Source organism: Arvicola amphibius, chromosome 9 (assembly GCF_903992535.2).
Source record: "Arvicola amphibius chromosome 9, mArvAmp1.2, whole genome shotgun sequence".
In the NCBI taxonomy this organism is placed as follows: domain Eukaryota; kingdom Metazoa; phylum Chordata; class Mammalia; order Rodentia; family Cricetidae; genus Arvicola; species Arvicola amphibius.
This window is the reverse complement of record NC_052055.2, coordinates 118,007,324-118,032,161: the sequence shown is the minus strand read 5'-3', so window position 1 is coordinate 118,032,161 and position 24,838 is coordinate 118,007,324. Positions and strand designations below refer to the sequence as shown.

General features: G+C 52.0%; 3 protein-coding genes across 3 annotated transcripts in view; 2 read left to right on the top strand and 1 right to left on the bottom strand.

Moving 5' to 3' along the window:
- Pdxk (pyridoxal kinase) overlaps positions 1–15,067 on the top strand; it is a 29,528-nt gene extending 14,461 nt beyond the window's left edge. The window contains exons 6-11 of the mRNA XM_038342235.1: positions 2,066–2,151; positions 3,085–3,130; positions 5,084–5,195; positions 6,139–6,275; positions 9,271–9,337; positions 9,558–15,067. Coding sequence (XP_038198163.1) covers positions 2,066–2,151; positions 3,085–3,130; positions 5,084–5,195; positions 6,139–6,275; positions 9,271–9,337; positions 9,558–9,670 — 561 coding nt within the window. The 3' untranslated portion in view covers positions 9,671–15,067. The remainder of the gene's footprint in view (positions 1–2,065; positions 2,152–3,084; positions 3,131–5,083; positions 5,196–6,138; positions 6,276–9,270; positions 9,338–9,557) is intronic.
- Positions 15,068–20,673: 5,606 nt separating this feature from the next.
- On the bottom strand, positions 20,674–23,211 carry Cstb (cystatin B). The gene is made up of 3 exons (XM_038342005.1): positions 23,030–23,211; positions 21,548–21,649; positions 20,674–21,271 (listed from the first exon to the last, which is right to left on the bottom strand). The coding sequence occupies exons 1-3, from the start codon at positions 23,093–23,095 to the stop codon at positions 21,143–21,145; spliced, it is 297 nt and encodes a 98-aa protein (XP_038197933.1). The 5' UTR covers positions 23,096–23,211; the 3' UTR covers positions 20,674–21,142.
- Positions 23,169–24,838, top strand: part of Rrp1 (ribosomal RNA processing 1) — a 28,655-nt gene continuing 26,985 nt past the window's right edge. The window contains exon 1 of the mRNA XM_038342004.1: positions 23,169–23,313. The gene's annotated coding sequence lies outside the window, so the exon portion shown is untranslated. The remainder of the gene's footprint in view (positions 23,314–24,838) is intronic.

Genomic DNA, 24,838 nt, shown 5'->3' with positions numbered 1-24,838 from the left:
CAAAGAGAAGGTCACCTTCCTGGGTAAACCTGTGTGGACCCCATCCAAAGGCTGAGTCACCCCTGTTAGGAAGTTGGTCAGATGGAGGACAGGCTTCAGCTAGGGTGGGAACCACAGACAGTCTGTCAGTCTTGGGCTCGCTGTCCTTATCCGTTTAACAATGAGGAAGTCACTCTGAGCTCACCAGCCTTTCAAAACTGTGGGTAACAGTTCATGAGTGAACCGGTTCTGTCACCGTCACAGAAACTTCAGACTACAGATACAGTCCAACATTTTAATGTCAGCGTTTTAACGCGCAGACCACCCTGGCATTTGTCTGTGTGGCTTTGACTCATCCATTACTCTTTTTTTTTTTTTTTGAGACAGGGTTTCTCTGCAGCTTTAGAGCCTATCCTGGAGCTAGCTCTTGCAGACCAGGCTGGTCTCGAACTCACAGAGATCCGCCTGCCTCTGCCTCCCGAGTGCTGGGATTAAAGGCGTGCGCCACCACCGCCCGGCTCATCCATTACTTTTTATGAGTTCCCTGAGCACAGTTGGTCACACGTGGTCCACACCAGTGCAGGATTCACCTGGACCAGTGTCCTTTCTGCCCTGTTCTGCCAGTGGAGTCCAGTGGCAGTGACTGGACCAGGTGTCTACTTTGCTCAGTGGCTGTCTTTTCATCTTCTTTCTCCAGTGCTCATTTTATGGAAGGTTCCCCACACCAGACCCTCATCCCTCCTTTCTTTCTGTTGATGCTTGCTGCAGTGTCCCCAGCCAGCCTAGGAGAGGCTGGTGTTTGGTCCTAAAGAGCTCTCCTTTGGGCTCACTGTCACTCGCTCTGCTGTGTCCTGATTTTGATTAAATGACTTTCCTAGAGGGCCCAGATCAGATATCCTGCATATCACATACTCACATTGCAATTCATAACAGTAGCAAAATTACAGTTATGAAGTAGCAACGAGAATAATTTTACGGCCTGGGTCATCACATGAGGAACTGTAATAAAGGGTTGCAGTATTAGGAAGGCTGAGAACCTCTGCCTAGGTTCAAGATGTAGTGGGTTCAAACAAGCAGAAAGCTTGTAGATGTCATGGTCAGCCCTGAGTCTAGGATTTGGACAGTCCAAGTGGTCGCATCTATTCTTAGCTCTTCTCCAGTCTATGCCAACTTATGCCAGCCAGCGGGAGTCCATCTCCCTTGGACCTTGGACCTCTAGGGAAATTCATCAGCAGCTGAGTGGGAGAGACTAGAACCCTGGACCACTCACCAGTGCCGCAATCATTTAGGAGCAGACAGTTTTTTCAGAGCCTCTTGTGGGACTTGGATGCCAGGAACCAGACATGGTTGTGAGTGTCTGTGATCCTAGTTACTTGGGAGGCTGAGGTGGGATGATTGCCAGTTTGAGGCTAACATTAATCAAAAATTTAAAAGGATGAGCTTGAAGGTAGAGTTCATGCTTGCCCAACAGACATGAGGCCCTAAGTCCATCCCCAACATGGAAATACAAAAAAAAAAAAAAAGTGGAAGGTTGTTCTAAGTTAGTTTTGGTGACCCAACCCAGTAATCTCAGGACTTGGAAGGAAACAGGAGGATTGCTCTGAGTTCTAGGCGAGCCTGGGCTACAGAGTGAGAACCTGTCTCAGGATAAAGGGGCACAGGAGAGCACTGTTCTGTTGAGTTGTTCACTGATAACTTAAAACAAAAACAAGATGATCAGAGTGTGTTGGCTCACACTTAGGTGTCTTAGGTGGAGATGAGACGCCCCAGGACTCAGGCTCCCAGAGCCAGGCGGGCCCAGTCCCGGCTGTCAGGTCCTGAGGGCCCAAGGCTGCCTCTCGTCATCCTGTACGGTCCTGTGTCTTAGCTCCCTCTTTACTGTTCTCCCTTCTGGTTCTGGTGAGCTGAGGCCTCCCCTCCTGCTCCAGGCCCTTCATGGTGACATGCTCCTCTGTCCCTGTCCCTGCGGGTCCAGCTGTATACTCCTCGTGGTGGCATGCCAGGTCTTCCCACAGGATATGGGCTTTGGGAGCGTTTCTCCACTGGGCCCTCTTTCCGTGGAGTAAATCCCCTTCTTTGTCTCCAGTACGTTCCCCAGGACCTCCTTCCCGTGTACAGGGACAAAGTGGTGCCCGTGGCAGACATCATCACTCCCAACCAGTTTGAGGCTGAGTAAGTAACTGCATAGCCAGCAGGGCCCGGTGCCCTGGCGATCCCTGGCGAGCCCTGCACCATCTTCACATGTGTCCTGGCAGCCCCACACCTGCCTGCTCAGGTCCTTGATGGTCCTTAGAGAACCTGGCCTGAACTAGACTGATATGTCACCCTTGACCCTATAAACCTGTTCCCCAACCCTGCTGTGGTTCCCATCGCCTCTAATGTCACGACCAGTGCTCTTTCTGCCTGGTTGTTTGTTCATGATTGTGTGGGTTCACAGTGTCCCTCTGCTGGGAAGATGCTCCAAGGAGAGAAAGAGGAGGTGGCACCTGTGCAGCTGAGGGCTCATGAGTCTGGGAATGCCCCCAGGTGGAACTGCAGGCCATAGGTCTCTCTCAGTGCTCACGGCCCCTGATTAGCTGACGAGTCAGCTCATAAGTGACCTGCCAGATACCTAGACTTGCAGGGCACAGGCCTCTCTGCTCTCTGTCCTGTGAGATTGTTCCTGCAAACTTGGGATGCCAACATTGGTGGGCATTTTAGACTGAATAGCTGAGGGCCCCAGCCCTGGGCCCTTCCCAAGGAAAGAATGGCATCTCTTTGAGGGCCCTGTGCTGTCAGCAGGCATGTACACGGGCTGTGCTGGCCATTTTGGCTGTCAGAGTTCTGTAAACATCCGTCATCTGACTACAGTGCTGAGGGACACAGGGGCTGTAGACGGCTGGTTCTCACTGCTGTCACCTATGGGCCATCACCACAGGTTGGAACCCCACCATGTATGTGAGTTTCCTTATAACACATTGCCCTCTTGACTCTTCCATGTGTGTCCCTGCCTCTCCTGGTTCCTATGGCCAGTAGACGCAGTGATGGTCTCTTGTGGGGATACAGGTGAGTTGCCAGGGTGGTTGTACTGTAGGCACTGGCTCACTGCTCCCATCTGTGTTCCAGGTTGCTGAGTGGCAGAAAAATCCACAGCGAGGAAGAAGCACTGGAGGTAAGGGAGCCTTCACACACGGCTCTGTTCACGGGAAGATCTTCACACAGGGCCCTGGTTCCCGGGAAGGAGACAGACACCCATCTTCTGGAACAGATGGCATTTGAGAGATATTGAGCTCTGACCTCAGATGTGGAGAATGCCCAGCTTTGTCTTTGACTGGCACCTCTGTCCCTCTGTCATTTCTATGCTCAGTCTACCATGTGTCATGTCTGTGCCCTGGAGCTGCTCTTCCAAAGCGTTCTCTCACCGCTGTGGAGTCTGAAATCCCACATTCAGGTGCGGGATGGAGTGAACTCTCTCTCTCGTGTCCCCAGGAGGTCCTGTCTGCCACCTCCAGCTCCTTTTGCTGTGGGTATAAGGTTTTGGCTCATGGCCTCGCTGCCTCATGACACAGACATGCTCCTCTGTCACCATCCTTTATAGGACAGGAGTCATCTTTTTAAGACGATGAGGTGCAGTTCGTTCTCCTGTGGCCTGTGCTTAAGGCCAAGTAGAATCCCATTCTCGGAGTTGGGGGTGATGACATCAGTGTATCTTGTCACAGTTCAGCTCAGAGCAGCCACCACATGCGATGAGTGTCTCCTGTGTGCTGGGCACTGTGTAAGCTCTGGGTACAATCTTATCTGTTGAGCCCCAAAGCCCATAGTGTGTGCCAGCCTCATGTGCCAGCCTCATGTGCCAGCCTCATGTCCTGTCACTGCTCTGATTGCCTTCAATTCCCATTATCCAAATTCAGCCAGCAGGAATGAGCCACCCAGAGTCCGGTGGAGATAGACCTTTTTTTTTAAAAAAAAAAAATTTATTTATTTATTTATTATGTATACAATATTCTGTCTGTGTGTATGCCTGCAGGCCAGAAGAGGGCATCAGACCCCGTTACAGATGGTTGTGAGCCACCATGTGGTCGCTGGGAATTGAACTCAGGACCTTTGGAAGAACGGGCAATGCTCTTAACCTCTGAGCCATCTCTCCAGCCCCACCTTTTTTTTTTTTAATCTTCAACGATTTATTTGTTTCCATCTCATATTTGGGTGCTTTTCTTGTGTATCTATGTGTGTACCATGTCTATGCCTGGTGTCCTCAGATCCAAGAGAGGGCATCACATCCCATGGAACTGAGAGTTAAGGACAGTTGAGAGCCACCAAGTTGGTGCTGGTATCTGACCCTATGTCATCTGCAAGAGCAGCCAGTGCTCGTCACTGCTGGACCATGTCTCCAGCCCCATGATGGGCATCTTCTGGGCCACACCCGGGTCACCATCTTATCTTCCCCCTTTGGCCTTAGAGACCATAGACTGTATATAGTCTATGGCCCCATGCATGTTGTCGCCTGCTGTGATTGGGCAGTAGTGTCTAGGTTCAGCTCCTGAGCCACTCACATTAGGCACCCACGAATGTGCCCTGGGAGCATTGTAGTGCAGGCTGGAGCATCCATCGGGTTTAAGGGAATTTCGCCATCTTGAGCCAGGTGTCATGACTCACTGCACTTGGGAGGCAGAGGCAGGTAAATCTCTGTAAGTTCAAGACCAGCCTGGTCTACATACCAATTTCAGGTTAGCAAGATTTATATAGTGTGACCCTGCTCAAATAATCAATAAAAACAAACAGCAAAAAGACAGATAAACCAGCTTGGAGAGAAACTTGCTTCTCATTGGTGGATATGACTGGCTTCCCAGTTCCTAAGGAGTTGGGGCAGGCCCCCAGGCTTCTCCACATTTTTAGACTCTGAGCTGTCAATGGCCCTAACAGAAGATAGCAGACCACAGGCTTGGCCATGTGTGTGCAATGTTCCAGGTCCTCTAGAGCCCATCAAGCATGTTGGCCATGCTGGCTGCTTCAGCTCTGATTGCAGAGGACAGTGGCCGACCAGGGTCATCCCCCTTGAGAAGCGTGACTGTCAGGAAGAGCCACTGTGGCCGGAGGTGCTGACACTCTCCCTTGCTGCTGACAGGTGATGGACATGCTACACTGCATGGGTCCGGACACAGTGGTCATCACCAGCTCTGACCTGCCCTCCCCACAAGGCAGTGACTACCTGATCGCACTGGGCAGCCAGAGGATGCGTAAGTGCCTGCTCCACCTGCCCTGTGTGCTCCCTGGGTCCATCTCTTTCTGTAGCCCATGGCTTTCAGGCCCCAAAGAATATTGGGGGCTCAGTAGGAGGGAGGTTGTGACTCAGTCAGCAAATGCCTGGTACCTCTTGCTTCTCAGGAGAGTCAGAGAAAAGGCAGATTCAGGACAAAGGCTCTCTGGAGCCGGGATGAGTGGGACTGGATGGGCTATTGGGGACATGAGCAGGCACTCCTAATTGCTGGATGATCAGATAACCATGCTATGCCAGGACCTCTAGGTTCTTAGATCTGGTGAGCTAACCTGCACTGGTGGCTTATGCCAGGTGCCAGCTGAGTCTGGCTTCTGTGTCCCAGGTGTCTACAGGGAGTAGGTTTGTGCTGGACTTCAGTAATTGTAAGTAATTCAGTAAGTGCTCATGACTTAATTATGCTTGAACAATGTTACAGTGCTCAGAGCTGGGACAAAAGCTTACTGGAATGCCACGTTCATACCCATGGGCTCCAGTGAGCATTCCGGATGCACAAGGGTGTGGGGATGTGCTCCTGGATGCTTCTGTGCCACACACAAGCATATAGACACACACATGTAGGTACACACATGTACACACACACACGCACACAGAGTGCATCCAGGCAGTTCCTGGCAATCCGAGTGTGTAAGGCCATGCTAGTTCCAGCTTCTAAGAGTCCAGTGTTTCACTTCCCTTTGGGATAGTGGTGGCAGCAGGGGTCAGTTATGACAGCCCACACTGAGTCCCAGAGCTCCTGAAGAAGGTCACACCGCATCTGTGTGACATCCCCAAGGAGGGACAATGCTTGCCTTCCTGTCATGTCAGGAGACATGGGGACAAGTTGGGCTGGCAGGTTCCAACGGCAGGGGTGGCCCTTGTCTAGCTGAGAAGTCTCAGACCCAGTGGCTTATGTCCTCCCCCAGGGAAGCCTGATGGCTCCACGGTGACTCAGCGCATCCGGATGGAGATGCGCAAGGTGGATGCCGTCTTCGTGGGCACTGGGGACCTGTTTGCTGCCATGCTTCTGGCGTGGACACACAAGCACCCGGACAATCTGAAGGTCAGTTGTGCATGTTGCTCCTCTCCACAGCTACCTCTGCACTTTCGGTGGGAATAAAGGTTAATATGATCCCAACAGTGTGGGGTGGTGGCAGGTTTAGTGGGAGCCTGGGCCCGAGCCCCAGCCCAAGGATCAGTGGGAGATTCAGCTGACCATGGGCTCGGAAACCCACTGGTCTCAGCTACACTTATGTCAGCGTGACCCAAGCCAGAGTCATCAGAGAGGAGGGAGCCTCAACTGAGAAAACACCTCCATAAGAGCCAGCTGTAGGGCATTTTCTTAATGAGTAATTGATGGGAGAAGGCCCAGGCAATTATGGGTGGTGCCGTCTCTGGTCTGGTGGTTCTGGGATCCATAAGAAAGCAGGCTGAGCAAGCCAGTAAGCAGCACCGCTCCACGGCCTCTGTATCAGCTCTTACCTCCAGGATCCTGCCCTGTTCGAATTCTTGTCCTGCCTTCTTTCCATGATGAACAACGATGCAGAAGTGTAAGGGAAATAAACCCTTTCCTCCCCAAGTTGATTTTGATCATGGTGTTTCATCGCAGCAATAGAAGCCCTAAGGAATCCACCCTGTCAGTCTTGTTGCCATTCTTCCCTGGTTTGGGAAATAGTGACACAGGAGCCAAGGCATCAGGGAGTTAAATTTGAAAGTTAGAAACAATGAGGAGCTGTATGCATGGATGTGGCATACGGAGACCTGGGGTTTGAGACTCAGCTGTGGTGGGAACAAAAGCTAGCATCTATACAGGAGTCAGTGAGGAGTCCTGGGCCCATGTAGATGCTCCGTGGTGACTCAGAAGCCACTTCCAGTGCTCAGCCCAGTTCAGGATGTTTCCTGCTATGTAGCCATTGCCTGACTTGATAGACATAGCCTTGGGGGACCAAGGGCAGAAGGTTGAGGATGTAGGCCCTTTCCTCTCAGGCCTGTCATGGAGGTGGTCTTTCTATGGTTGTCTGTATGTCCAACCCACCTGCTTCATGCACTTATGAGCAGATAGGTTGCTCTTGTTTGGATGCTCCTAGCGGAGTGGACCAAGTGGGACCAAGTCTGTGCTAGGTGGGCACTCCATCAACTAAGCCACATGCAGAGCACAGAGACTGTGCTATGTCTTAGGGATCAGGGATGGGGCTTTTATGTGAATATGCATTTGAGGATGGGGCTCAGCAGGTTCAGAGGAATTTTCTTATGGCTGTCCCCTTGCATCTGTGATCTGACCTGTGTGCATAAAAGCTGCTTGGTGACCAATTAGCAGGTCATTTCTCCTGATGTCCACCAACTGACAGCCAGCATGCCTTCCTTCCGTGCTGTTGCAGACAGAGTACAAGGGCTGGGGGTATGGTTCAGTGGTTGTCTTCGTTAGGGTTTCTATTGCCGTGAAGAGACGCCGTGACCATGGCAGCTCTTATAAAGAAAAGCTTCAATTGGGGTGGCTTGCTCACGCTTTATAGGTTCAGTTCACTATCATCGTGATGGGGAGCATGGCAGCATGCAGGCAGGAGTGGTGCTGGAGCTGAGAGTGGTACATCTTGCAGGCAACAGAAAGTTGACTGACATACCGGGCAGTATTCTGAGCAAAGGAAACCTCAAAGTCTGTCCCCACATTGACACACTTCCTCGAACAAGCCATGCCCACTCCAAAATGCCACACCTCCTAATACTGCCACTCCTTGTGAGATTATGGGGGCCAGTTACATTCAGACTACCATAGGGCAGGACACTAGCATATATAAGGCCTGGGTTCCATCCCAGTGTAACAAACACAAAAAGAAAACGAAAAGATGGAATAACCCCTACCCCGGTGTAGACGTCCCCAGCCCCGCAGTCTGCCCACTGACTTGATGTCCTGCACTGTGTGCCAGGGTTGACAGCTGAGTGAAGGTTTCCTTCCATCAGACTGGACAAAGGGGAGAAGAGAGGCTATCATTTAGGGGAGACAGTTGGATGTGGGGACCTGGACGTGGGTTCCCTGGTGCTGTCCCACCACCCAGTCCACCCCACTCTGACCTTGTCTTATATGATGGAGAGGAAGATGGGCTTTCACATGTCAAATCCTTTAAAACTGAATTTTAGTCTAGAAAGCTCATTCCCGTTTTCCTTCCCCGGCTCTCTGCCTCCTACCTTCTGCAGGTATAGGCCAAGTCATGCTTGCCCTGTGTGCTTGGCAGCAGTAGAAGTTCCTTTTGTTTGGGGCAGCAGAAACTTGCCAGCTGGCACCCAGAGGAGCCTAACAGGGGGACTCCCAAGGCAAGGCCTGGATCAACCAACCCACGTAGGGAGCTGAGGCATGTCTGGGCACCTGCTGAGTACCCCAGGCCTCTGGCCTTGAAAGTCGTGGGCAGCAGTGCTTTCTTTTATAGTCTTTAAAACTAATTACTCCCAAGAATGCTTATTGAACACCTGCTGTGTGCCAGGTGTGCCCAACACTGACAAGCCCCAAGCCACTGACCCTTCCCATGAGGCACCTCCCTCCACACCCAAGTGGTTTATTTAACAGGCAGCATCTGCTTGACTCTCTCTGCACTGCTCTAACAAAATACCCGAGACCATTTACAAAGAGGGAAGGTTTCTGTCTATTCAAGCTTTCAGAGGTATCTGTCCATGGTGTGACGGCCTTGTTCCTTAAGATCTGTGGCTGTGCATCAGGGTGGGATCCAGGAAGCAAAGAGGAAGGAGATAAGAAACTACACCAGCCCCTTCCAGGAGCTACTCTCAGGGACCTAAGGACTTTGTACCAGGCCTCACTCCCAGAAGTTGTCATCCCTAAGCAGAGGGCTCGACTCTAGCAAGGGCTTTGAGGGACATTCCAGGCATAGGGTAGTGCAGAAGCATTTCTGTGGGGATTCATGCAGTCACCCCCGTGGCATCCAGCTGTGTCCTGTGTGAGTGACAGTGAAGCAGCTTCTGGTGACTGGAGCAGCTGGTGCTTGTGGGATGTCCTGGACAGCGATGCTCACCCAGGTAGGGCCAAGGCAGTGTCTCTGTCCTCTGTGCAGGTGGCCTGTGAGAAAACTGTGTCTGCCATGCAACACGTGCTGCAGAGGACCATCCGGTGTGCAAAAGGTACCTGCCCTCCTGCTCTGCCTTCCAAGGAGGTGGTCCTGTCTGGAGGTGGGCAGGAGAGGGGGGAGCCCTCCCTCCAGCCTCTGCGTCCTGCTACTGTTAGTAGTTAGGCAGCAGGTGGCAGTGTGGAGCGCCTTCCGAAGCCGGAGCTGCAGTGTGGGGAAGGGGAGGGAGGCCTCAGGCCGAGGTCCACTGCTCTAATCTTGCTTGCGTTCCTCAGCTCAAGCAGGAGCAGGACAGAAGCCCAGCCCAGCCCAGCTGGAGCTGAGGATGGTCCAGAGCAAAAAGGACATCGAGGACCCCGAGATCGTCGTGCAGGCCACGGTGCTGTGATGGTCGTGTACTCACCCCGACACACTGTGTACTGGGGTCTCCGTTTCCATCCCCCTGAAAGCTGTAACGTCTGCCTTAGAGCCATGACTGAAACTTGATATTTTGTTTCCCCCTGAGGGTCGGGTCTCAGCCGGTCTCAATCCTGAAAATGTGCCATCATTTTTAAAAAAAAAATAATAATAACAAAGCAGTCACAGAAATGTGATTCAGAAACATGGCCCCTTCCTCCCCAAGGCCGCCTGACTGCCTCATGTTTCCTCACAGGGATGTGGAAGGTGGAACAGGCAAGCCTGCTGCCTGTGGACCTTTCTGTTGGCCACTGGCTGCCACTACCCCCAGAACCTGGACTGAGCTGAGAAGAGGCCTGTGGTGGCACTGTTCTTAAAATTGGGTTAGGTCTTGGCATCTGGAAGAATTATGCCAAATATCTTCATTGCCATCTGGTCTTACCCTTGTTCCTGCATTAGAGTTTCTGTGTGTGTCTCTGCCGTTCTTGGTGTCTCCGAGGATGTCGGACTTATGCAGCTGTTGGACTGTGTGGGCAGGTTCCATTTTCTCATGCTTGGGTATGCACGCAAGCATGTAGTCACTGTGACAGGGACCTTTTAAGGGCCCCAAACATTCTGAGGACCCTGCAAGCCTTCTGGGTGTCAGCAGGAGTTCCTGTAACTTGGGACCAACTTCTGGGAAACTGACCAACATAGGCGTCAGCTGTTGAGCCTACGGTGGCTTGGGAAGTTCAGGAAAGGTTGCCACACTGGGCTCCTGTGGGAACTCAGTCAGCCCTGCAGCACTGCTGGTTGGCACTGCACTTGCCACATGCTGCTGGGCACAGTGCATTGCTGTTTGGATAGACGGGAAAGGAGAGGCAGAGGAGGCACCTGCCCCATGGTGACATATTTTACTGCTGTTTCCTCCCCCGATTTCTGTGCCCATCACATGCTGAGGGATGGGAGGCCCTTATGTGAAATCAGCTAACTCTCTGCCTCCTTGGAAGCTCTTCTCCTATAGAGAGCATACTGGCACTGTGGGGGCAGGGGCAGTCCTTAGACTCCTGCAGGTGACTGTGACATGTTCCATTTTCATTGCTCAAGTGTGGCTTTCCTGGCTATCCATCCTGGAATTTGGGGTCCCTAAGTCATAACTGTGAGTGGGGCTCTTATTTATGTCTCATTTCAGCTCCCACACTCATTTCCCTGTCCCTCAGTTTGTGACATTTGCCTCTTCTGAGAAGCCACTGCCTAAGGAGAAATAGGAGACTGGAAGAGGTGAGGGCTATGATGTGGCCCCCATGTTGGCATAGGTTCCCCGGGGTGCCTTGCTGCAGCCCATCGGGGGGCCCCTGAGAGCCACAGCCACCTTAACATAGTCCAGTGTTCCCCTTCCCTTGTTAGAATGCCCTAGATGCAGGAGACACTGGTCCACATGGGCGTGCACTAGTCTGCCTCTGCTTCCTTCCCAGCCCACATCCTGAGAGCCTCATCTTTCTGGTCACAGCTGCAGGATGGTTCAGCAGGTAAGGCTGCCTGTTGTCCTGCCTGACAGCCTTAGTGTTACACACTAAGGAAGCAGAGGTCTCGTTCCTGTGAATTGTTCTCTCTCTTACACACACGTGCACACACACACGATAAATGTCATTTTAAAAATTACTTTATAAGTATCTAAGCCAGGTTTATCTAGCTCTCTGGCATGTGTTTCCTGGTCCCAGTGTCAGCCTCTTAACCCTAAATTTTGCTGACCAGAAAGAGGAGACCCATGGCTAGCAGTCTGGAGTGACAACCACATTCCCCTGAGTCACAGGAAAAGCCCATCACTGCCTCACAGAGAGCAAGGAGCACCACTTTGCCAGCAATGAGGAAATCTTCCTTTTTCCTCTCAGAATGTTGAGAATGGATGGAAGATTTGGCCCAGTGGGTAGTGTACTTGCCATGCATACAGGAAGAACCTGAGTTCAGTTCCCAGCACCTGAGTGTGGCCGTGCAGTGTGCCCTGGAGACCTAAGAACTAGGGAAGTGGGAACATGAAGACCCCTGGGGCTCTCTTGCCAGCCGATCTTTTCACCTGGTAAGCTCCAGTTTCAGTAAGGAGAGACCCTGCCTCAAAACAAGAAATGGAGAGCAGTAGACCCCAGATGTTGACCTCTGGCTTCACACACACGCACACAATAAAGGGTAAGAGCTGGCATAGGCAGTACTGGGTGTAGTCATTTTATGTGTGTGGGGGGGTCTTCATGACCACCCTCTGCAACCACACCAGGAAAGCCTTGGCTCTTGACCGTAGCCCAGAGCTAATGGTCTAGGGAAGACCCTTTCTTGCTTACACAGCGGGGTGAGCACTCTCTCCTCACAAGAACTTTCTCTCAAATTCTGAATTTAGCTGTGGTCTGAATTGTCCTTTGTGATTTGGAGCCCAGGGAACAGGAGCAGAGGATGTGACCCAGGCTTGTCACTAAGAAGAAACAATAAGTGTTTTGAGTAAAGAAACATCTGCAGCCTGCGTGCCGGCTCTGGTCCCTTCGTATCCAGATCAGAATTGGCTTTTACTTTCCCTTCCCATAGTTTAGTTATGAAATGATGTATTTGGAAATGAAGTGTTGTCCTCTTCTCATTGGGAGAGCCCAGTGTTCAAAGCCGCTAGAGTCTTCAGTGGGCGTGGCCAGGCCTGGCTTCACTGTGCTTATGTGGGGTATTGGAAGGAGGGGACTATGTACCCTGTAGGCTAGCCAAGTTCCCGGTATGATGTCACCACCCTCATCTGGAATAAGAGACTAGCACTGGGTGTTAGAGACCAGGCCCTGTCATGTCCTTGCTTGGGAAGGCAGGGCCCTCCTGAAGGAGGCAGGTAGGCCGTTGTAGCCCTGGGGCCCTTTGCTGTGCCCCTGGGCAGCTCCTGAACACAGTGTCCTGTTCCCATTGTTGCAAACCTTCCATTGTCTGTAGCCTAAAAGTATAGGAAAAGAAGTGAATGTATTTTGTTATTCATTGCTTCCATCCTGCCCTCTGAGGACATATCTGGTCTAGAGTTACACAGTTCTCAGGTGCCCTGTGACCCTGGAAGACCACTGCTTGTTCTGACCCTTTCCGTGCACTTTTCTTTGGGGTCAAGGTATCTACCTTGGCCCAGACAGGGGACAGGCAAGGACACAGATTTGGCGGTGGCATCCAGATTCCACGTGCCCTCCAGAGGGTGCTGCAGCCCAGAGACCCCTTTCAGTGCTGTCCCTCTGCCACTTGGGTGTTTGTCTCCTGACCATCCATGTAGATACCTGCAGTGGGAGTCCCTGGGAAGCCGGGTCTGTCTGAGTGACAGATGTCTGGTGACCCTCCAGAGGATACTTCGGAAAGGTGTCCCCTGAGGGGCAGTTATGGGAGGCCAGGTTCACTGTAAGGTTCTTCATAGAACTGTGGGCTCTGTAGGGAAGGCTTGAACCTGTTCCAGCAGTCTGGGTGGATGCTGCTGCCAAAGGGCCTTGAATGATGGAGGAGCGCCCTGGAGCGGAGGCACATCTGGACATGTGTGTGCCAGTCCATTCCTTTCCCGTACTTCCTGTGACAGCTTCAGATGGCATTTGCAGGTGCCAAGCATGTGGAATCAGTGTAGGGAGAGTTCTGCCTCCTGTTGCACACTTTCAGCCTCTACCAGTAGGGGGCGCAGTGGGGCAGAGTGGTGTCAGCTGCCCAGGCAGATGCTGTACCAGCAGGTTAAACAGCAGTAGATCTTTGTGTTAGGATCCAGACTTTGTTGCTGTATGATGACACCTCGAGTAAATAGGAGCTCACTGTGTCCCCAGTTCTTGCTTGACATTCCAGGCAGCCATGGCTTGATCAGCATGGCCTGACTTAACAGTTCCTAAATTTGGGATTATTTTGAAATGTGTGTGTCTCTTTGTTGACTCTGGTTTATTCTTATTGCAGACATTTTCTGTGCAAAAATTAATTTAAAATAATGTTATATGCTGTATTCTCCTTTCATTGCACCCTAGTGTGTTTATTTGCTTAAAACAAGAATTTAATGAGAAACTTTAAATTGAACCATATTTAGTTTTTAATTTTTCCTGGCATGGTGGTATACACCTGAAATCTGCTACTCTAGAGGTTGAGGTAGGAGGATAGCTATGTATTAAGACAGTATCTGGAAACTGGTTATTCTTGGATTTTTTTAAATTTCTGGTAGAATAAACACTATTTAAAGACTTCCTCACTATGTGAGTCAGTCAGGAGCATGTCCTCAGAGCAGGGGTCTTCATCTGTCTTACCCACCCTGACTGGAGCTGAGACCCTGAAACACCCACTCCAGGGTGGTGATGGTGAGCTGAGCTTCCCCATGCTGGCATCTCCTCTTTTCTTCCCCCAGCTTACTGTGGGCAGTTCCTGGTCTTTCTGAGACAGGATACACATTCCAGGTGGAAAAGGTCTCCCTAGAAGCCATGGCCCCACCCTGCCCCTGCCAGCTCTTAAATAGCTAGCTAGGGTTTCCTCTGCCTTGCAGCTGTAGGTGGGGGGAAATAGACGAGGAGAGCCTGCCACTCAGACTTCAATGCTTGGAAGCTCCCAGAAGGCCTTGGGGTGGAACCGTGACCCTGCCTCACTGCCCATCCTATAGAGCCAGCAGACCCCATCAGGGCAGGCTGAGATGCTGTGTAAGACCATAGCCGTATTTCAGTGCCTGCCTTGCAGGGCTACACAGTCCCCCACGAAGACAAGCGGAGGAGCCTTTATCCTTAGTGTGACCTGGACTGGTACCATGGAAGTCTCTGAGCTACAGTCTCACCTAGGACCTGGTTTGTGACTGAGATGAGAAGGGTTTGCTCTGGGGGTGACAGAACAAATAGAAGACCCACAGGCTTAGCACTTCCTTCTAGTATCCCACAGAGCAGGAAGGCAGAAGCCAAATTCCCTGAACGCTCAGACCTGATTGGTTCCCACAGAACACCTAAGATCATTTCTGGGTGGTGGGCGGTATGATGTCAGTGCTTTTGGAGATGGTGGTGGATTCTGAATGATCGTAGCTCTTGAAGGATGAGGCAGGGGTGACATCCTGAATGCTCTTAGCTTCATAGCTGCCTAATTCCTGATCCAGACCTTGTCAGAATTTCTCCCATGTGTTGCAAACCTGGACCAATCAGAAGACGGGCTGTTCTGGGGCCGGCCCAACCCTATTATTCCTCCCCAGAGACCACGACCTTTTGGAAGCTCCTAGCCTTTAGAGCAAAGCACAGCTGGCCCACAGTCCCTGCTGCGCAGGAGGGGCGCGCTCTGGGCTCAGGTGGTCTCTGGCCCAAGTCTCTCAGCCCCATGTACTGTCCCCTGTCAGTGTGTTTGTAGACTTGAGCACCTGTCTGTTTCGTGCTGGTCTGTTGACTTCTATGATTATCCACAAATAAATATTTTCATTGCATTTGTGTTTGTGTGATTGTATTTACCCAGCCTGCCCCTTGTGGTTCCTGATCAAATGGGTGACAACTAAGACACCCCTCAAAGGAAAGTGTGTGCTTGTCCCACCTGTGGTGGCTCACAGCTCACCCTTCACTCACCTGTCTCTGGGGATTGTCTGGTACGTTGGGGCCCACCCTGCGGATTCCAGCAGGATTCCCTGGGGTAGGAGCTTGGAGGTGGAAGCCCTGCCCTACTGCTCCCGCCCAGGTTCTGAAGATGAGTCCTTGGCTGAAGGTCCAGCATCTCAGTTGTTAGTGAGCTCTGGTGCCACCTGGCACTTGGCATTTGACAGTAACATTGAGTGCTGAACTTGGGGGTATCATGACCGTAGCTCCACCATGTCCTTAGGTGTGAAGGCTTGGAGCAGGTCAGCAGTGGCCTGAAGACAAGGAAGGGGCTGGGAAGGAGATTCCCAAGTCCCCATTTGGTCATTGGTCACCAGAGCAGGGTCATGCAGAGGCCGATAGGGACAGAGCAGAGGCATAAACTGGCGACAGGAATCCTGTGACTGCGGCACTGCTTTCCATGAAAGGCCACCTCTGTTTATCTAAAGCTGTGGAGTCCAGGTGCATACAGATGGGATGTCAGCCCTGGTTCCTCCTGCAGGTGCCAGGCACAAGAGATTACCACCTTTTCCGTGCTGAAGCATTCTTGGCTTGGAGCCCTTCCTCCATGTTTGAGGACAGAAGTGGCATCTTCATCTCTCATGACTCAAACCTTCCTGCCTCTTCTAATGTATGACACTCAGCTACTCAAGATCACCTAACTCTTGAGATCTTCCGTTTAATCCCATAATTAGAACCTCTTGGCCATGCCAGGTGTTATCTCTGCAGGTTTAGGATATGGCCATCTTTGGGAGGGCGTTCCTCAGTGGGTGACACCTGAGACAAGGGTGGGATAGGGTGGAGTCTTGGTCATCTCTCCCCTCTGAGGATCTAAATCATAATCCCACCAAGGCTCAAAGTCAATCTCACCCAACTCAAGGTATCCCCCAGTGAGGAAGGAATGCTGGTTTCAAGCTCACTACCTTCAGGGCTTCAAGTTGGTGTGTGGATCAGTACCCCAAGGCCAAAGTGTCCACCAGTAGTGAGGGAGATGCTGTCCCTGCCGCTAGAACAAGGACATAAAGGGGAGGGGTGGGAGAAGAGGTCCCCAGGGTTTGTAATAAGCCAGCCTGACTTGTGGATTGCTAGGCCTCCAGAGACTGTCACAAGATCTGGGTCACAAGATGTTTCTGTCTCTGAGTGCATTGTGTGAATCATGAGCACTCTGGCACTGCTGAGCCCAGGCCTGACTTCCCAGTGTGCCTCTGCCAGGGCCTCCCTAGAGTCTTGTGTAAGATTGTTCTCTTTTGCTCTGTATGAGGAAGGGAGCCTGAGGGTGTGGCCAGTACCTGCTAAGCCAGACTTTCCAGAAACCTCCAGGATCTTGCCCTGCCTAGAATCCCACCTCCACTACCCCAGGGAACCATTAAGTGCAGACTAAGCTGACAGTGAACCCCTCCATCGGCTGCCCCAGGCCATCAGTACTGCCCTGCATTCCTGTGCCATGGCCTTTTCTACACACTGCCAAGTACAGACTCCAGCCAGGGAAATGGGAGAGGACAGTGACTGGCTGCCCCAGGCCATCAGTACTGCCCTGCATTCCTGTGCCATGGCCTTTTCTACACACTGCCAAGTACAGACTCCAGCCAGGGAAACGGGAGAGGACAGTGACTGGCACCACATCTGTCTCCTTATTGAAATATAACATCACACTATTCACCCATTCAGAATGTGAATGGTCATCTATAGATGGAACTGGAGGAGCAAAATGAATTCTAGATATCTGTCCCCTCACCCTGCCCACTCCGGGAGTCTGGAACTTTAGGCATCATTACTTGATAATAAACTTGATGTTAACATAGACTTGATGTTTAAGTCACTTGGTTGTGACAGTCTCTGAACAATATGTCTTGATGCCCATGTCCAGGCATGGACCCAGCTATTCTTTCTTTGTGTTTTTTCTTTTTGTTTGTTTTGATACAGGTTTCTTTGTGTAACAGTCCTGGGAGTCCCTTTGTAGACCAGGACTAGGCTGGCTCACACTCACAGAGAAATGCTTGCCTCTGCCTCCCAAGTGCTGGGATACCACCACCCAACCCAGCTATTCATTATGTATAAAATGTTCTGTCTGCACGTATGCCACAAGAGGGCACCAGATCTCATAGATGGTTGTGAGCCACCATGTGGCTGCTGGGAATTGAACTCAGGACCTCTGGAAGAGCAGCCAGTGCTCTTAACCTCTGAGCCATTTCTCCAGCCCCGACCCATCTATTCTTAAAGCTTGGATATACCTATGGCCCAGAGCACACAGCTTCTCTTGGCTCCTGCTCCTAGCACCCAGCTGGGCTGCTGGACTTGTCTGTACAAGAGGCCGAGCTCCGGCTGTGCTCTCAGCCCTCCCTCAGCTCTCAAGGCCCCCAGAGGCCTCACATTAGAAACACCCCTGAGCTTTATGCATGGCCACTGCCAGCCCCAGGACCACAGAACCCACAGTTCCTTCTGCACCTCCAGTGACTCTAATGCCATCCAGGCAGAAACAGTTAGGCTGCACTCCTGTACATGATGCAAGCGGAGCAATTCCACCCCTTGGGTCTGCAGTTTTCCCCTTGCACAACACGCAACCAATTACAATTACATGTATCGTTATCACTGCCTTAATGAGGATCTAATCTCCCCTGTCCCGCTGCACCTAACAGTTTTATTTCCCCGTGTAGCCTGACAGTGCAGGACGGTGTGGTGTGGCATTGCCTGACTTCTCTCCCGGCTGGGGAGGGCACTGTTAACATTCCTGGCTGTCCCGCTCGGGCTTTCACAGACGACCAGCCCAGCGCATGGCTACTCTGCTCGGCTAGAGGACAGGCACAGGGTGCAAAGCTCTCAGACTTCAAAACAGTAACAGACCTCTGGATGCCTGAGGGCCGCTGCTTGGCACTGGGATCCTGAATGAAGACCCGAGGCTCTTGGGATGGAGTGTGCTCTAACTAGTACCACCTCCATCTCCATCTTCCAGGGCAGTGTGGGGAATACTGTAAAGGGGCAGGTTTCATGTGTGGAGGCAGAATGAGCACTTTCAAACTGGCCTCACCACAGAGACTCCAGCTTAGAACAGCCCATTCTTGCAGATGCTGGGCATCTCAAGCCACCCTTCACCCATCTTTCTCATCTGGACCTGAATGTGTACAGGTGCTCAGAATGCCTAGCGCCAGCACATGGTGATGCTGCCAGACTGCCCAGCACTCAAGTGTGCCGGTGATCATCCTACCAAGGGGTAGAGGTGGTGAGATATCACACAGGGGTAAGCCCCAGCTATGGTAGGAGTGCCACAAGCAATGGCTTTACTGATTTCTTGAGTCACTTGTCCACATAGCCCGGGCAGGACACTCTGGGGGAAGACATATCCATCAGAATCATGAGTAAGGTCTGGCGTCCAAGGCCCGAAAGGGGTGTAGTCCATTGTCAGTGAGTAGGGGTGACTTTGATGCCTCTCGGCTGTTCCAGAATGAGGATGTGGTGAGGCTAAGGACCCAACACCCTGATTGGGTCAGAAGCTTGGGCCTGCTTACCAGGGACTTGCTAGGCCTCCAAACCCTCAGCTCTGGCTGTGCTGGGCACACAGATCATCCAAGTGGAATCTCTCAGCATTGTTCCAAAGGGTTCTCCAAGGTCCTCCAGCAGCCATGTTCAACCATGTTGGGCAGTGGGAGAGACCTCAGCCCGTGACATCCTCTGCAGATCTCAGCTGGAACATGGATCCTTTTACAGACCCGTCAGACACCCCTCCCTCCTTGTCTGTTGTGTTTGGATGTGACATGTCCCTATAGGCTCTTGCACTGGAGGTTTGGTCCCACAGCACACTCTGAGGTAACCGTCACGTGAGGGTGACTTCACCAATGGGTTAATCCAGGGACCAGTTCTTAGCTGAATGACCTTTAGGTGCAGGGGCTGGGGCTGTGCCTTTGAAGTATATAACCTGACCTCCTTGGTCCCTTCCTAGCTCCATTTGCCTTCCGGTTTCTATGAGGTTGAGTCACAGGCTCCTAGCCATGGGGTCAGAGGTCACAGAGCTCAGTCGTCCCTCCCTACTTTTTCTCAGGTGAGGAAAATGTAAGTTTCCAGCACACTGTGGGCACGAGGATGGCCTGAGGTGGAGGAAGTGCAGCCTCTGCACACTGCCTCCAGGAGCCAGCCAGCCCTCCAGGTGTCAGAGCGGCCATCAGAGTGCATGCCATGTGACCCCCACCCTGGCAGCAGGGTACCCCAGCAACCTCCACTGTTTCTCCCTCCATGCTCTCTGAGGGAAGCATTTGATGAAACTGAGAACCTCATAGAAATCACTTCACCCACAAGGGTTCGTACCAGGCCCCGCATCCGTACCAGCTAGTCCTTCGGTGACCTTGCTGCCCTGCTGGCACAGCTTCTAATCCTAAACCCAGCTGCGGCCTGCCCTGGTTGCTCATTGTGGTGTCGGAGAGGAGTTCTAGCCACAGCTGCTGATTCGCTGATTCACCTCCCTGTTGGATGACACATGGGCCCCTTCCTACACCCTCAGTGGCCTCCGCCCTACCTGAGCCTCCTGGCCGGGAACATGTCAGGTCTCTGGTACAAAGCAGATTTCCCATTTCATGTTCAGTCTACTGTCTGGTGCTGCCAGGGATCTAGTCAGGGCACTGGAACCCCAGGCAGGCATTGCACCTGAGTTACAGGTTTATTCTTGGGGTCCTATGTGGCGCGGGTCCTCACCACCTCCTCACCGCTCTGAGCGCTCACGGGCCGCCCCTCACCGGCCTCCTTACCAGGGCTGTCTGTGCACTCTCCACAGTCCTGATGTGCCTCGGAGGTGATTCCACTTCAGCGGGGCTCAGGAATGTGTTCACAGAGTGACTCTGAACTCAAGACTGGCCAGGATGCCTCCACTCAGGAACACACAGGGGCCCAGGTTGTGCTCCGAGCTTTGCAGCCAACAGCCGTGGCGTGGCGAGTACCGCAGCATGTGAACGTGGCCCACCAGCCTCGTGCTGACACCCTAGAGCTGGTGGACTCAGCCTTTTATCGTCGGATACTGAGGCATGGGAACTAGAGCCCGTAGCTGAGGCGAGCCGTCCCTAGCAACGCTAACACCAGGTGTGAGCCCTGACTCGCCCACCTAGGTGCTGTGACCTAGTGAACCTGGTCACTCCAGTGTCTTAGACCAGAGAGACTTTCCCAGGCTAGGTCAGGTCATGCCTCACAGAAGAGGCTCTACCAGCTAGGTCACTTCAGCTATGAATAACTGTGTTTTACAATGCTGGGGGTTAGACCAGAGCCTGGTGTCAGTTTATAAAGGGTTCAGGGCCTAGAGACACTTGCTGCCATCCCTGATGATCTGAGTTCAATCCCAGGGACCCATGTGGTAGAAGGCAAGAATCATTCCACAAGATCATCCTCTGACCTCCACATGTACACCATGGCATACGTGTGCATGTGTATATATTCATGTATGTGCACACACCCTGGTAAACAAATGTAGAAAAAGTTAAATAGCAAGTAAATAACAATTACTTAACTTTTATTGGCATATATATGTTGTGACTGTGATTTTTGTTTGTTTTAGTTTTTCGAGACAGTTTCTCTGTATAGCCCTGACTGTCTTAGAACTTGCTCTGTAGACCAAGCTAGCCTCAAGCTCAGAGATTCACCCGCCTCTGCCTCCCAATTGCTGGGACTAAAGGTGTGTGCCACCACCGCTTGGCAGTGACTGTGACTTTTAAACAAAGGGAAAATTCTAAACAAAGGAGACAGTTTGTTTAGACTCTAAAATATATATATATATATTTAGAGAGAGATCATATATAGCTTTCTGAAAATAATTATTTGGAAGAGAACAAAACACAATGCAGTTTGGGAATCACAGAAGAAGCTGCCTAACTCCATCCTCCCCATTCAGAGGGGTATCTACTTCGTGGTCCCAACCACTGAATAAAAAATAAAGTATTTGGCAAAGGGACTGTGCAGAGTCAGAAGAAGCTCAGCTCGTCATGTTGCTCCTTGTTGGTCTGGTAGGAAGACAAGGTCAGGGGCTTGTTTTCATGAGGGAGGGCTTTGAACACTCTCAGGTGCACAAATTTATCATCGCCAACATCAACCTGGAGGGAGAGAGAGGCCCAGGAGGGACAGGTGAGATCCCAGCTCCAGACTCAGCCCAGCCTTAGAAGAGCTGAGGCAGGACAGGCCGCCAGCAACTGGGTCAGTGGTAATACCTGTCTCTTCCTTCAAGACCAGGAACCCCGGAACCCCAAATTCATCCTCTCAGAACCTGTGTGTGTCTTAAGGGGTGTCCCTCTAAAGGAGGATGTTGCAGAACTCTCTGCTATACTCTGAGACCATGTCCTCAGTCCTTCCCAGGTCACCTCAGTACCCACCTTGATAAAAAAGTTAATGCCAGCCACCACCTGTCGCCTGAAGGATATGGCTTTAAAGACGGAGAACTTCCGGTTTTCTTTCTCTTCAAGTTGGGATTTCACCTGGGCAACAAGGGAGCGACGCAGATTCATTGGCAGGTGCTTTCCTGCCTCTCTCAGAAGACCCCTGCCAGCCTTCAACACCAGTGTTCCTCATAACTGGGCACATGGTAAGCTGGTGGCCCCACTGATAACAGGGAAAAGGGAACATAGTTCTTCCTTTTTTTAATTTTGTTTTTCGAGACAGGGTTTTTCTGTGTAGCTTTGGAGCCTGTCCTGGCACTCACTCTTTAGACCAGGCTGACTTTGAACTCACAGAGATCTGCCTGCCTCTACCTCCTGATGCTGGGATTAAAGGCATCCACCACAGCCCGGCTAGCCCTTCCGTTTTGGAGACAGGGTCTCGCTGTGTAGCTGTGGATGGCCTGGAACTATGTAGACCAGGCTAGCTTCACACTCCGAGAGATTCACCTGTCTCTGCCTTTGGAGTGCTGGCGTGTGACAACACTCCTGGCCAGAGTTCCCTTTCATTTGTACTCAGCTCAGGGTCAGGGGTGCACATCTGTCCAGGCTGAGTAAGAATGATGTTGCACAAGGGTCGCCTGGGCCTGCCTGGCAAGTGTGTCTGTATCCATTCCTCATTTTCAGGGTCTCATGAAGCTGACTGCCACTCTGGTCAGAGTGCAAACCTCCCGAGGGCAGCTCGGCTTGGTGGACAGGACCCTGGACTTGGGAGGTGGCAGGAAAGCTGAACGGCGGACATGTTTAACTTTTCTTCTCTTAATACCCTGAACCTCTAGCCTGTATGGAATGTCTGCTCTGCTAACAGCGACAGGACCGGCAGCCCAGGCTCACAAATCAGCTCTCAAAGTTCACCAGCCCCTCCCAACCAGGTCCACCCTCTGGTTGAAGACTAGGAAATCTAGGTACTAACAAGCAAGTTCTGCAATTTTTGGTTTTAACTTTTTTTTTCCCCAGGGGTGTGGTGTGAGGTGTGTCCTGCCACTGAGCTATGCATTCCTAGCTCTCTACTTTGAGAAGGAGACTCCCACTGCAGCCCAGGCTGGCCTTTATCGAGCCTCTTGTTTAGACCCGGGTTGAAGTCAGAGGGTGCCTCATCTTCGGGGTAGCCTGGTTTTACCCCTGGGCTCTAGCTCTGTGAGCTTCCTTCCAGAACTCTTTGGGGCCGTCCTATCCCGCCTCGGATCCCGCTGTGTGTTTCCTAGGAGGTGGGCGGTCCTCTCGCACGCCAGCAGCTGCAAATAGGACCTAGTCTCGTTTTCTGAATCCTCCAACCAGGCATGGAGTCCCAGCTCCCAATCACAGGTGCGACCGCGCCCGAACCCTGCTACAGGACTAAGCCAGCCTGGGCCTGCCGGTCCCTTAGGCCGCCGGGTCCCCGTGGGCCTGGCTCCTGTTGACCTGACCTGGGCCCATCCTCACCTCGTCGGCGATCTCCTGCGTCTCGGCTGTGGCCGGCTGCGTGGCGGACGGCGCGCCACACATCATCTTGGCTGCAGTAGACCTGGCGACACAGACAGAGAAGCTAAGGGCAGAGACAGCTAGGAACTCAGTGCCGGGACCCTAGAAAAACCTGGCTCGGCTCCGCCCCCTGGTCGTGTGTCACGTGATAAGAGGCGTGGCGGGGCGCTGCGCCCTCCCTCTCTCCAGTGTCGTCACCCTCGGTTCTAGGCAGTCACGAGACCGAGACTGGGTGTGAGCGGAGGGTAAGTCCTAGTGGAGACCTCACGCCCCTTCCCCAATGGGTACTAAGTGGGGTTAAGAGGTTGGGAGTAGTGATTGCCCCTTAAAGGCGCGAAGTACTGCCGGAGTATTTCTGACTCGCCTAGGAGCTTCCAATCCTCACATAGGATGCAGGCATGGGGGAGGCTCATTCTTTCCATGAAGTGGGTAGACACGAGATCCAGCCTTGGCCCTGTCGATTCCCTTTTGCCCTGTTGTCATGAAGTGGGGGCCTGGGTGGGTCCCTAGCCTTCTTCCGTGGGGTGGGCACAAAAACAGGAGATGAATGAAAACCTAGAAGTTCCAGCTCCCCCCGGTGGACTGAGTTTGTGGGTCCTCATGACCCTATATGGGGGTCCACCATGATCTGGAAAGTCCATTCTTCCTGAATGAAATGGGCGTGGACTTACTTAATTTTGTTGGGCTGTAAGGGCTTGGGGATCCTAGCCCCACCACCGGGCACGGAGTGGGGTGGTCCAGACGCCACCCTCTCATACCCAGCACAGGCTGGGAACCGTGAGGGCCTCAGTGTGCAGTTTGTCAATGGTCTTGCTTGAATGACTTAATCCTGAGATTCGCCAGAGAAAAACCGGTTCCACCTTTTTGCCCAAATTAAAGCAAGCTTTTACTAAAAGATCAAATACTAACCAAGATGGAATTTGGTCAGGAGCAGCATCTGGAGACGAGTCTTCCACAGGCCACAATAGCTTCCCATGAGGCGCTGTTATTATCAAGAACTACAACTCCCAGCATTCCAGGAAGTTACCTGGTTCTTGGGTAGATGGGGCTTACTGGGTAATTTAGGGTCTGACGTGAGCGTCAGTCCCAGTCCCCTGCTGCTTGTTTTTCCATCTGCAAAATTGTCACAATTTGATAGCTGGATGTGATGGCGCACACCTATTATCCCGGCCCTTGAGAGGCTAAGCAACCTAGCCTGGTGAGACCTTGTCTTAAAAAACTAAAGAGAATTTGGGGGCTGCTGAGGTAGCTCATCTTAAAGTGCTTGCCATGCAAGTGTGACAACCTGAATTTGATCCTCAAAACCCAGTTAAAGAGCCGAGTTAGAGGCTGGAGAGATGGCTCAGCAGTTATGAACACTGGCTGCTCTTCTAGAAGACCCTTTTCTTTCTTTCTTTCTTTCTTTCTTTCTTTCTTTCTTTCTTTCTTCCTTCCTTTCTTTCTTTCTTTCTTTCTTTTTTTTTTTTTTTTTGTTTTTTGAGACAGGGTTTCTCTATAGCTTTGGAGCCTATCCTGGAACTAGCTCTTGTTTGAGGATGGCCTCAAACTCACAGAGATTTGCCTGCCTCTGCCTCCTGAGTGCTGGGATTAAAGGTGTGCACCACCACCACCATCCGGCAATTTAGAGGACCCTTTTCGGTTCCCAGCACCCACACTGTGGCACACACCCAACTGTAATTTTGGTGGGATCTGATGCCCACCTCTGGCCTCTGTAGGCATCAGGCATGCAAGTGGTGCTTAGATAGATGCAGGCTGGGATGGTGGCAATAA

What these genes read in the sequence shown, in the direction of transcription:
- Cstb (XM_038342005.1), bottom strand. Translation starts at nt 23,095, where the DNA reads ATGATGTGTGGCGCGCCGTCCGCCACGCAGCCGGCCACAGCCGAGACG. An exon ending in CGCAGGAGATCGCCGACGAG is followed by an intron (nt 21,650 to 23,029) that starts GTGAGGATGGGC and finishes CTTGTTGCCCAG; the next exon opens with GTGAAATCCCAACTTGAAGA. An exon ending in GCATTAACTTTTTTATCAAG is followed by an intron (nt 21,272 to 21,547) that starts GTGGGTACTGAG and finishes CTCTCCCTCCAG; the next exon opens with GTTGATGTTGGCGATGATAA.